Source organism: Triturus cristatus, chromosome 4_2, assembly GCF_964204655.1.
Source record: "Triturus cristatus chromosome 4_2, aTriCri1.1, whole genome shotgun sequence".
Classification (NCBI taxonomy): Eukaryota; Metazoa; Chordata; class Amphibia; order Caudata; family Salamandridae; genus Triturus; species Triturus cristatus.
This window is the reverse complement of record NC_140586.1, coordinates 292,648,493-292,661,972: the sequence shown is the minus strand read 5'-3', so window position 1 is coordinate 292,661,972 and position 13,480 is coordinate 292,648,493. Positions and strand designations below refer to the sequence as shown.

The window sequence follows — 13,480 nt, the reverse complement described above, 5'->3', positions numbered from 1 at the left end:
TTACACCGATATGTTTTTAAGTATTATTCAAGTACAGACAGCGGTGCCAGGGAGGAGTATTTTAAAGTTTCTGTTATTGCTTGTATGTGGTATATGCCTTAAAACTCCCACTGCCGTGATTATTTACGTTGTACTGTGATTATTTTGTAAACTTGCGCGAAATGCTCTGAAATAATTTACATTAATTTAATGCCAAACATGACACATACAAGATAAAACCGCTTATTAGTGTGCATTATAAAATATCTACGTAACTGCGTCCCCTTAGTCCACACGCAGTGTCTGATAAACAAACCAAACAAAAAAAACATTATTTATATAAACAAGGTACTCCCTTTTTTATGGCAACCTATCTTAAGCTATATCTAATGTTAACTTGTTTTTCATATAGCGCTCCATACTGCTTTATTACCGTTTGAGCGCTGTAAATAATGGAGTTATTACCCAATGCATTTGTTCTCCCATTTACCAAACTAAGACGGATGGGTGGTCCTTGATGTGGCTGGAACTTGTGACCCAAAGAAACTTGTGTTCTAGCAGCAAACTTAACCCAGTGTGCCATCCACGTTATGTTGGCAGCGTGTCAGTTTCGAGCGAGTAAATCAATGTAGTTTTAAAAATAACTTACACCGATATCTTCTTTTCCAAGATTGCCCTTCAGTTTAATTGGAGTGCGGACATTTAAACTTTCAGAATCATTGTGTCATTTATCAGGCTTGTATTTTCGATTCATATTGCTCTAAAACCTAAATCAATGGTATTCAAGAGCTCAGCTATCATACTGACGTATGCCATTCCAGCTCCTCTCTGCTGACCACATTTCTTTTACTTTTTATTATTTTCGTTTATGATACTTCAGTTTTTAGCGAAAATCCTATCGTAGGCCATTGCTCGACTTTTCTCCTCTCTTGCAAATGGATACCAGCTCTTGCAGGTCTGTACATTTTAGAATTTTTAGGTGTCCTTCTAAATTTGAACAATCCTCTCCACCTGGCTCGAAATGTGAAGCTTAAAGTGTCAGAAACACAAAGTATCCAAGGTTCATGCCTGCTGCCTTAAACTGCTCCAGCGTGAATGTGCAAACTTACCTTGCACAAACACTGCACACGAAAACAAGCAAAAGTTATACTCCCACCGGAGCCTAGTTCAGCAGCGTGTGTGCTCCTCATCACGGGATCAGAACTCTGCAACATCTCACTAACTCACTTTCACTGTCTCTTTCACTACCTCTCTCTATCTCACTACATCACAACACCACTCTGCTTACATATCACTACCTCACAACATCCCTCTCCCTCACTACATCACTGTTTCACTACCTCACTCTCTCACTACATAACTCTCTCTACCTCACTACTCCACTCTATCTCACTACCTCACAACTTCTCTCTCTCAAAACATCACTACCTCACTCTCTAGCTCACAACTTCACTCTCTCTCACTCACTACCTCAATCACTCTCTATCTCACTACCTCACTCTTTCTATCTCACTAACTCACTTTCACTCTCTCTTTCACTACCTCTCTCTATCTCACTACATCACAACATCACTCTATGCTTATATATCACTACCTCACAACATCCCTCTCCCTCACTACCTCACTCTCACTACCTCACTCTCTCACTACCTCACTACCTCACTCTCTATCTACCTCACTCTCTCACTACCTCACTATCTATTTAAATACCTCACTCTCTCTCTCTATCTCACTACCTCTCTCTCTGCTAATGCAATAGGTATCACATATGCAAAAAAAAAAGCTAATGCCAATAGAAATGACAATGCCATTTATTTAGGGATACAAAAAAAAATAAAAAAATAATGAGCAATACCAATAGCTCTACCTATAATATTGCCGAGACCATTGCATTGTAAATGCTTGTTTTTTATAGCACTCATGGCTGTGAGGGGCATGTGGGACCACTGGCTACCTAAAATCCTGCTTCCTAGCACCCATATCCCAATGGTAAGGAACCTGCTGACAGTTATAGGAGCAAAGTCAACTCTGGCATCACTGAAAGCTACTGCAGCATTTCCATAGGGCCATTTCTACCACTAGCCGTGTTTTGAGTGCCCTACCCGTCAGGCATTCTGAGAATAGGCTCCATTCACCCATGCGTCATCAGAAGAATCTTTCGTTACCTGCCCTACTGGCACACACTGCAGGTTAGAGTTTACAAATAGTGTCTGTTGAGTGCTTCCCCACATGCCTACCATAAACATGCAGACTGTGGTCATAAGAACCATGCTTTCAATACACAGTAATGCCTGAAATCCAACTGTACCTTATGGTTGCCGTCTGTAAGGGAAAGAGTTGAGTACAGATCTTTGTACCTGGTCCCTCGTGGGCTACATTAAGTAGGGTATCCATTCCTAGATTAAATAGTTTAACTCCTGCAGCCCACCCCGTAACCTCGGGACCCCCATTCTACATCTGCTGTATGTTGCTAGGGCCCAGGAGTCGTGTATCATCAGAGTACAGGTCCTACAGCATGCAACCTATAAACATTCGAACAATGGATGACACTCACTTAGGCCTGCAGTGAAGTGCTTTCATCTACTCTCTATTCATGTCATCCCCAGCAGTGGTTTCAATGTACCTGCACTTCTTTAATTTAGAAGGAAGAGTACTTGCACTTCTCAGCAATATTTAATGGGAGAGTAGAGGCACTTCTCAGGAGCAAACATGTATTGTGAATAGTGAGTTCCAGCACTTCTATGTCTCCTTTTAAAGCACTGATCCAAAGCCATGGCATGCTGCTACCTAATATGTTTCAGTGCCCAGAGGCCAACTTGATGGCCATGAATTGTGCTTAAAAAATTACAAACGTGGTAAAAAAAAAAATAATACTATGCTGTTTCCACTACTTAGTGTCGCACACTGTTCTTTTTCTAACATTCACCCAATTACTGAGCAGTCCTTCAGAAACAGGAACGTGAGATCAAAAGGTTGCAACTCCTTAATTAACCATTTTAGCCACCATACTGGGATCTGTATCGGATATCTGTTGGTCAGTGTGGAGGACGGACAGTTTGGCTGAGGCGAGAAAGAGCGAGAGAGACAGGCAGACACACACATCCACCCTCCTCTAGAGCAGATCCATGAACACACTGAGCTGTTTTATTTGCCTCTATACCTTTTGGCACGTCTTACTGAGCCTTGTAGTAGGTACGAATGAGAAAGACAAAAGAACAGCTGACTGGTTCTTAGAGTTCTGTTAAAACACCCAACACAGAGTGCACTCTGACCCCACTCAAGTGTTCTGTAAGAGGACTATAATATTTCGCTACTAAGTTTTGGCTTTTCTTGAAATATGCATTTCAGGATGTTCAGGACAGAAAGGTGTTTTGCCTTTATGAAGCACAGTTATGTATGTATTGTTCCCTGCCTTCTTACCATTGAATGAACACTTTAATTTAGCCTCGCCCTTTAATGTTTTTATTTTTCTATTTTTCATTACAAACATTTTAGTCACCTTGTTAACTAATGGTTTTTTGGTGCTTTCAATGAAGTGATTTAGTGTGGGATGGATCCTGACACCAAGGAGGAGGAAAAAGCTTTGGGCCAGATGTACGACCCTTTTTTGTGGCCGCAAATAGGAGATCCTCCAGTTAGACCGCAAAAAAGGGTAATGGCATGTACAAATGCAATTTTGCGAGACACGGACTCGCAAAATAGCATTTGCGACTCTCGCTACTAGGAAGGGGAGTCCCTTCCTAACAGCGAGTCACCATGCCATTTACTATAGATTTTGCGACCGCATTTGCCTGCCTCCTCCTCAGTCTACAAAAAGCCGTCTATAAACTGCAGATCCCTACCCAAACACGTCACACAAATTTCTATCTTACTTCAAGAGGAATGCCCTGACGTGCTATTCCTCACAGAAACCTGGCTCAATGCTGAGTCAGAATCAGACCTAGTCCAATGTCTCCTACCAGGTTACTACATCCTGAGGAAAGACCGGGAACAGAGGAGGGGAGGAGGCATTGCCATTATCCTAAAATAATGTTTTAAATGCCGCACTACCCCCAATATCCTTCCTGACTGTGAGAACTTCTCCTCTTCCATCTCACTTTTCTCAACTCAGACCTTCTCAGGTATTCTTATAAATCGCCCCCATGGACAACTGTTTAAAACTTTGCCAGAAGCTGTTGCCAACTTGGCAAGTTCTCCTTCTAATTTTACTGTACTGGGGGATCTCAATTTCCATTTCCATGACCCTTCAGACCCAGTAGTGATCGAAATAACCCCAAATTTTCTGGCTCTTCAGATAAAGCAAGATGTTACGAGCTCCACTCACGGAAAAGGGCATCTTTTAGATCCCATTTTCTCCAACTGCAATGAACTTTCAGTCAAAGACCCAGTCCCAGTACAATGGTCAGACCACTTTTTGGTCCCCTTCTTGTGTGATCCCCCCACCCACCCAACATCGGCACAACCAGTTGTTGGAAACACTCCTGGTCCAACCTTCCGCTGGACTCTTGGAATGCAGCTCTGAAAAATAGCATACCTATCCTAGATCCCTGCCCCACGGTCGTGAATGACCAATTTAACCAGTGGATCAACTCCTCCCTGGACCTAGTTCTACCTAGGAAACATATCTATCAAAAAACCAGGAACAACCCCTCTCCATGGTACTCCTCTAAGCTGCATGAGTACAAACAAATCTGCAGACTTGAGAGGAAATGGAGTAGAAATTATGATACAACAAGCAAACAGATCTACAGGGACTCTATTAAAATCTACCAATCCAAAGTGAAGGAGGCACAAGCACTATACTATGAGGAAAGAATCAACTCCGCCTCAAACTCCCCACGCATAATCTTTAAGATTGTTAAGCACCTCCGAAAACTAACAGTCAGGGATGTCCCACATGACAGCTCAAGCGCACGCTGTAACAAACTTGTTGAGTTCTTCTCCAATAAAATCAAGGATATCTAAAATGTACCCCTCCTCCCCCATTCCAACCTTCAATTAGCGACTTATAGAGCACCCCGCGTCCGGTGAGCACTTTCTCAGGGAAATTCCCTTGATGGACATGGACACCCTAGTGAATATATGTGCCTCCGTAAAATCTGTCTCTCCCAATCACCGAGCACCCCCCCAAATCTTAAGTAAGGCCGGGGATACAATCTTCCCAGTGTTGCTGAAGCTGATAAACGCCTCCATCTCGACGGACTAGTAACCCCACCCTGGAAACACGCCATGGTGAGGGCACTATTGACGAAACCCAGTCTTGACCCTGATGCACGTGGAAATTATCGCCCTATCTCCCTGCTCCCCGGGGTCATCAAAATGTTAGAAAAGCATGTTAACTCTGTTGTCTCTGCTTTTCTTGAATCTAATAACATACTTCACTCATCACAAACTGGATTTCGCCCCCAAAACGGGACTGAAACAGCGCTACTCGCAGTGGTTGAAAAGGCCAAAAAGATTCTAGACAAAGGAGGATCGATGGTCATCATCCTTTTTGACCTCAGTGTCGCTTTCGACACTGTTAACTATGACATCCTGATCCACAGACTGAGGAATGTTGGTCTATCAGGTAGTGTCATCACCTGGCTACAGTCCTTCCTCAAGGACAGGAGCTTTCAAGTCTTTGAAGGAGATACCGCCTCAGATCAAATCCCACTTGGCTGCGGCATCCCTCAGAGTTCATCCCTGAGCCCCACTTTGTTTAATTTCTAAATGGGCCCGCTGGCACGGATTGTCCTCTCCTTCGGGATAGACATTGTTACGTACGCCGATGACACCCAATCAGTGGTGGCCCTAAATCGACCAGTCTAGGCCCCTGCCTGGAGAGAGCCGCCAAATGGATGGAACTCTCATCCCTTAAACTAAATGGAGATAAAACAGAGCTCATGCTGCTGGGCAACACATCCATTTCTGGCATCGACCCAGCATGGCCAAGCTGTCTCGGCTCCCCACCCACACCCAAAAACCAGATCGAAAGTCTAGGCATGTGGCTAGATCAGTCACTTACTTTTGATTATCAGACAACCAAACTGGCTGCATTCTGCGGATGCTCCGTAAAGTTCTTCCGCTCCATCCTTTTTCAGCAAGAAGACTCATGGTCCAGGCCTTAATTCTTTCTCGCCTCGACTATGGAAATGCTTTGTTTTTAGGAGCTCCGACAAACGAACTGCAAGTCATCCAGAATTGTGCAGCACGGATGCTCTTTATGATTCCCAACAGCCACTCCACAAGACCTGCTCTGAAAACCCTGCACTGGCTCCCGGTTGCAGAAAGAATAAAATTCAAGTATCTATGTATTGCCCACAGATCTTTCTGGAAGAAACCCCCCCCCCCATCCTCCATGCCATCATTTCCCCCTACCACCCAAATAAACGCCTTAGATCATCCAGTCGCTACCAAGCTGCGGTCCCTAAAATCAACAGGATGAGAAGTGGTGGTCGAACTTTCTGCTTCACTTCTGCTAGGCTCTGGAACACTCTTCCCCCTCCACCTACGCTCGGAACCAAATCCCCTTCCCTCCCGTAAACTTCTGAAAACTTGTTTTTTTCAAAATCCCACCTATTAAGCTGTTGTGACCTGCCTCTCTGTCGGCTAGCGCTGGGATGCCTCCGGTAGCCATGTGCTTTACAAATATCCATAACATAACATTTGCAGCTGCAAAACACTCGCAGTTACCACCTACTTCAGGTAGGTTGTAAACCACTCCAAAACGGGAAGGGGTGCCCAGGAGACCCCTTCCCCTTTGTAAGTATGTGAGAAAAATATTTTTTAGGAGCAGGCAGTGGTCATTTAAAAAAATGAAACAAAGTATAATTTTTCTTTTTTAAATGCATCTCAATTTCTTTTGAGGAAAACGGTCTGCATTATTTTTTTTTAAACTGCTTTATTAAAAAAGCTGTCACAGACACGATGGTCTGCTGACCCCAGCAGGCCAACATCCCTGTGAGCGCTAGCCATTCCTAATGGGGTCGCTAATTGTGCCTGCCTCATTTATATCAATGAGGCATGCCAACTGCGATCACATTAGGAATCGCAAACAGTATCAGAGACACTGTTGTGCATCCCAATTTGCGAGTCGCTTTGGGTCGTACATCTGGCCCATAGTCCCCTGTACACAGTGGAGTAATTTCTAGCTCATTTCTCACAAGAGCACTGGGCTGATGTCTACTCAACTTCCAGAAGTTGCTTGGACAGTCTTCCCACCCATCACTTTGGTGACAAGATTATGGTATGCAGTCCACCTGTGCTCATGGTTTTCCACCATGGTGGATGGTGATTATAAGGTAATGTGATGCAGATGCTCCTAAAAACGTATTGTTGGTTTGGTATTGCTTGGATGGTTAGATCAGCTGTAATTCTTGTATTAGCGCACTATATTACTTTACTGTGGCATTTCCAGAATATGGAACAGGATCAGGAATAGATGGAGAACACAAGCAGCTTCTACTACAGAACAAGGTTGACGATGCTCTAATCTAGGTCACATGTTGGTCCGGAGACAAAACTGCAACTGAAATTAAATAAGGATCAATAAAATTAGGGACAGAAGCAGGAAGGGGGTCAAAGATGACAGTAGTAGGCAGAGGAATCCAATATGAACTGAGCCTGGCAGTTCCCATCTACTGTCCAGATCTATGGTCAGCTTCTAACTGGCATGGCTGGGTCATGGCCCGGACTGCTATCAACATGCACAGCAAACGCAGGCCAGACTCACCGTTCAATGACAAGCTCTTTGTTGGAGACCTGCTGCACCGTGATCACCACCTTCTTCTCAATGCCCTGCTTCAATTTGAAATAGAATTTATCTCGGTCCTTTGGCACCGGGCTACAAGAGAAAAATTGGAGAGACCCCATAAGCGTGGACCAGCAACACAGCCTTCTACATACAGAATCATTTGGCCCAGAGATATTTTGGGTTTACCCATCTGGCTGGGCAGTTTTACCCCAAAGTAAGGAAAAAACCTAACAGACAAAGCTGCCATGTGAATGCATACAAGTCTTAAAAAGGAACAAAGCAAGCCTGCGCCTGACACCAAAGGGAGTTGCGCCTCCACACTAACAGAGAAAGAAGTGAAAGATCTAGCATTCTAACAAAGTTTAAAAAAAACCTCTTGCACCATACATTTTTCATTGAGGTTTCTAGAAATCTAGGAGCAGCACAACAGTTACTATGAAAAGCACTTCTTGCGAGAGCCCTAAAGAGCATCAGCACACCCACACCACCATTAGAGGACAGCTACAAACAAGTTACTTGCCTTCAGTAACGCCTTATCTGGTAGAGACTATTTAGCTGCAGATTCCTTACCTTAGAATAATCCCAAGGCGTCAGACTGGAGCCGTAAACCTTTCAGGCAGTACCTCTGTGTGCTAGTAGGTGGCGTAGTTACATTTGGTGACCTTTCTGCACCATAAGCTCAGAACCACGAAGGTTGCTGAAGACCTCATAAGGGTTACCCTAAATACAGAAATACTTACGTGGAGCAGAGAGTATTGGAGGGACAGTAAGAAATCTGTGGCTAGATAGAGTGTCTACCATATAAGGCGTTACCGAAGGGAAGTAATTTGTTCATCTGACAAAGCCTTCTAGCCGCAGATTCCTTACCTTAGAATAGATACCCAAGCAATACCTCCCAGGAGGCGAGTCTGCGAAAAGATTTAGTCCAAGAAGTCCTGGAGGACCGAATGGGCAAAGTGCCCATCACAACAGACCTGAATGTACAGACAGTAGTGCTTGCTCAACGTGTGCAGAGATGGCCATGTTGCAGCCTGACAGATGTCCAGTACAGAGACTCCATGAGCTAACACAGTGGATGCAGCTTTGGCGGAAGGAGCCTGCAAGCCCTCTGGGTTGCTTCTTTGCCAGTGTGCAGCAGATTTTAATGCAGATCACTATCCATTGTGAAATGGTCCGTTTTTTATGGCCTTTCCTTTCTTCGGCCTGACAAACCCAATGAAAAGTTGATATCTCCTCCTCGTTAGAAGGGTGAGGTTGAGCAAGAAGGTAGACAACGTGATGGTCTGGCCTAGGTTAAAAGATATTACTACTTTCTGCAGAAAAGAGGCACATGTTCTCAGAACCAGCTTGTCTTTAAAAAAAGTAATGTTAGGAGAGTGCACAGAAAGTATCTGAAGTTCACTAATCCTCCTGGGTGAAATAATGGACACTAAAAAGGTTGCTTTTATGGTCAACAAACAGAGGGCAACTGTGCAAGGGCGAGCATATCAAGACAGTCGAAACTAGGTTCAGGTCGCATTGGGAAAGGATTAAGAGTTTTGGCAGGAACATATGCTGTAGTCCTTTTAGAAAACGAGTCACAACAGGTGACTTTGAAGAGGGAGGGCTGATCCAGCAGTCGCAAGAAAGCTGATGTGGCCGAAAGGTAGCCTTTAACGGTGCCCAGAGTAAAGCCCTGGTGGGCTAGCGAGAGAAAAAAACAGCAAAACCTCAGACAAGGGTGCAGAAAAGCAATCAACATTTTTGAAAGCACACCAAACCACAAATTTGTCACGGCTGCACATGTATATTGTCTTGGTTGAGGGATGCCTGACTGTCAAAACAACATCACAGCATTCTGGAACTAGGTCAAAAACTTCCAACTGTCGCTGCTCAATCACTACACATAAAGACGGAGCCCTTTGCTAGGACAGTAGATCCTCTTGAAAGGCAGACTGATCGGAGGACCGATGCTCATGCTCAGGAGTTGGGGATACCATACTCTCGGTGCCCAAACCAGAGCCACAATAATGACGTGGGCCGTTGTTCTTGATCTTCTTGTGAACTCTAGATGGAAAGGAGTAGAGGAGGCCGGAGTTTCACTCAACACTAAATGCTTCTCCGAGTGAGTCACCATGGAAACTCCGGATTGCAGAAGTGCTGGCAGTGTGCATTCCCAGCAGTGGCAAATAGATCAAACCAATGTCCTCTCCAATCTCTGAGGAGGCCGTGCACCACCTCCAGATGGAGCCACCATTTGAGATCTGCAAGACATCAATGGCTGAGTATGTCGGCTCTGGCGTTCAGAGATCCCGATACATGTGGAACCACCAGTGAAATGCCCTGACATTTTATCCATATCCAGAGACGTAGGGCCTCCTGGTGCAGGGTCCATGAATCTACCCCGCCATGATTGTTGCAATACCACATGGTGGTGGTATTTTCTGTGAACACCTGAACTAGCCTTCCCTTGAGGAAGGAAAAAAGGTTATCAATGACAGTCGGAACGCTCTCAGCTCCAGCAGGTTTATGTGGAGTTGAGAATCCTCTGGAGACCTCAGTACTCTGATCTCCATCGCTTCCACATAACCTCCCCAGCCCAGGAGTGACACATCTGTCACTATAGTCAGCCCTGGGTGGGGAAGGGAGAGGGGTCTGCCGCCGACCCAATCGCGGTTCTTCAACCACCACTGCGGGTCTTTTGTAGTTCCCTCCGATATCTAGACTAGGTCAGAGAGATTCCCCTGATGCTGCGCCCACTGGTTAGCTAGTATAACAACTACAACCTACTCCTGATGTCGGCACCCTCTCTATGGCTCCTTTGCCCAAGGAACCTGAACTTACTGATGGAGCAGGGAGAGGTGGTTCTCTGTCAGCTGGTCTGAGGATGAGGCATGGGTGGTGGGGTTTTTAGGAAAGGGATGGAGTAACCCCGTTGAATAATTTGTAGTCTTCACTTGTCCAATATTATAGACTGCCAGCAGGGCAGGTGATGACGGATCCTGCTGCCTACTTGGTGCTCGTGATGGTAGAGGGGAAAACTTAAGTAGCTTTGAAGCTGTGCTGCCGAGCGGGGAAAGGGGCCTGGCGGACTGGGTAGACCTCTGACCATGTGTCCCACAAGCATTGTGGGAACCATGGACATGAAATATTTGGTAGCTTTTTTGCCTTGATGACTGGGTGGGAATGAATGCGGTTGGTAGCCCCTACCATACCCAAAGAAGGGGCAAAAGGCAGAATGGGGGTTGGTGTGGGGCCATGGAGAGGCCCAAAGACCTGCCAATTGCCCGGCTGTCCTTAAAGTGCTCCAGCGCTAAATGTGCCTTGTCGCTTTAGAGGCGGGTGCCCTCAAAGGTCATGTCCATAAGGGATGCTGGACATCCCCTGAAGAGCCAGTAGAGCTCAGCCCGGCATCGGAATACCTCGCAATCGCTCTGCCTAGTGTGTCAGTCATATTCAGTCTGCAGTGAATGGTAAACTTTAATGTGTCTCTGCCATCAGCAACAGCCTGTGTCATTATGACTTGGGCCCCCTCCCAGACTATGGGAAGCACTTGTGCAAATGAATACCAAACCATGTAGGTGTATCAGCTCAAAAGGCACGCATTGTTTACTGACCGCAGTGCAAGGCTGGCGGAAGAGAACATCCTCTTGCCAAAGACGCCAAGCCTTTTTGAATCCCTATTCAGAAGTGTGGTAGGGAACGTACTAGGGTTGACCTTCAATGTGGAGGCCTGGATGACCAGACTCTACGGGGTGTGGCGCTGGGTCACCAGGTGACGGTGATGGACAATTATCCTGTGCACAGGGGACCCTGTGCAGGGCTTGGCACTGGCCCCGAGAAGGACATCAGTGAGGACTTTGTTTAAAGAGAGGATATGTTCTGAGGGGCCGACTCCCGGTCGAAGCACCTCTGTCAATTTATTTGTCTTGACTGCTACAGAGAGCAGCATGAGGTCCAGGACTTCAGCAGCCCTTCTCACCGCCATAGCAAATTAAGCCCATTCCTCAATTGACACACTAGGAGGGGAGACCAGGCCAGTGCCTGGGGAGGTCCCAGATCACTGGCATCCGCCAGTTCCTTGTATTCATTGTCTTTGACCTCATGAAGGTGGTTGGTGCAACCAAAAGGCTCCCCATGTCCACCCCAATCATACGCCTCTCGAGACTTGTCGAAAAAAGCAGCCACGGCCCCAGCTCGGTAAATCGATTTCTAGCCGGGTGACGTGGATCCGGCTCCGTATCAGAGTAGGCTATGAATATGGAGTCGACAGTGCCTGGAACGGTGAAAGAGCGGTCTTGCATCCAAAGTTGTTCCGGATGTAGGGGGCATGACTGGCACTGAGGGTGGATGCACCACCGGAAATCCAGTGGGAGCACCTACGATACCCATGGGGCCCGATGGCGCTCCAGAGGGGTCGGCCCATCAAAAAACGAGGTGCATGGCTTCATAAAATTCACAGAGTTGGGCGGGGTCGCTCTGGCTCCAGAAAACTCAGGGAGGCGCGGAGTGGACACAGAGTCAGGCTCCATGGGGAAGCTAGGCCCAGAGTGATGTCGTTCCCGCACCTCATGCAACGATTTGGACTGGTGCGTGAAGTTGAATAGCTCTTTGATTTCTTTGACTTCTTGTAGGACTTACCCAATGACTTCAACCGTGATGACAAGCACCTGGAACAACTCTGCAAATGGACCCAGGACTTTCCTTGCAACCAGGACCTGAAGTGTCATGGAGGCGACTGGCATCTGGCAACTAGAAGTGGACCCTCAGCACCTTGGGGTTCATGGGTCAGCAGTCTTCACACGTCTTGGAGTTGTGGTCTTTCTACAAGCACCAAAGGCAAACCAGATGGGAGTCTGTCACAAACATCTGTCTGTGACAGGAACCACAGGGCTTAAGCTCCACTGGTTTTTTGGGGGACACCCTAAAAAACACTGGGAGACAAAGTTTCGGGAAAAAAAGGCTTGACAAAATGTTGAAAAAAGTAGATCAAAATCTGACTGAGGTATCTGTCCCCAAATCTGCGCTGACTTGCATGGAAAGAAAAGAACTGATGTCAGCGCGTAATATAGGTGAGTCACTTACGGCACAGACAACGCCAATGCAGAGCTGAACGATGCCACTTACCGGTATGCAGAGGTACTGCTTGAAAAGTTTCTGTATTCAGTTTGATGCCTGGGGATTATTCCAAGGTAAGGAATCTGCAGCTAGACATCTCTGTCAGATATAACTACCAAAGAGCGCAGCAACCAAGAAGCGTAATAACGCTTATGTGTGGGCTGTGCCCAGCTCCGAGCTGGAGCTGTGGCAATTTCTGGCAAATGCTACATAACCTCTACTAAGCATTATTCAATATAAAGTAAATACAATCACTTTGGAATACAGAACATTTAACACAAAGTCTCCATTAAGTTGCACACACCCCTCAGCGCACGGCAGCCCAGTCATTGGCCAGGGTAACTTAGCAGGCACAGAGCACTACAATTGGCTTAACAAGTTAAGCAAAGTCAAGAGCAAGCACGGAAATATGAGCACCAAACCATTACCCACCTAAAGTTCCCTTTGCTGTCATCTTCCTTGACCTCCAAGGACACAGTGAAAGTGAACACATCACTGTCCGGTGTTGGAAGGGTGGAGTCCTTGACATCAGTGACTTGCTTGGATGAACGTTTGAATGCTGTAGCAAAGCTGTACAAGATCCTACTGACCTGGGAGGGGAATGAAAGGGCTGATTAGGGAAGCTTGGAATTATGGATCTAGAACCTACTGTAAAACACAGGAGAGACT

The 13,480-nt window shown here is 46.1% G+C and overlaps 1 protein-coding gene across 2 annotated transcripts in view; it reads right to left on the bottom strand.

The window, feature by feature from the left end:
* RABGAP1L (RAB GTPase activating protein 1 like) overlaps positions 1–13,480 on the bottom strand; it is a 1,225,189-nt gene that overhangs the window by 900,047 nt on the left and 311,662 nt on the right. For both annotated transcript variants that reach the window (XM_085601582.1, XM_085601581.1), the window contains exons 8-9: positions 13,244–13,401; positions 7,694–7,804 (exon numbers count right to left, since the gene is read on the bottom strand). In XM_085601582.1, the coding sequence (XP_085457708.1) occupies positions 7,694–7,804; positions 13,244–13,401 (269 nt within the window). The remainder of the gene's footprint in view (positions 1–7,693; positions 7,805–13,243; positions 13,402–13,480) is intronic.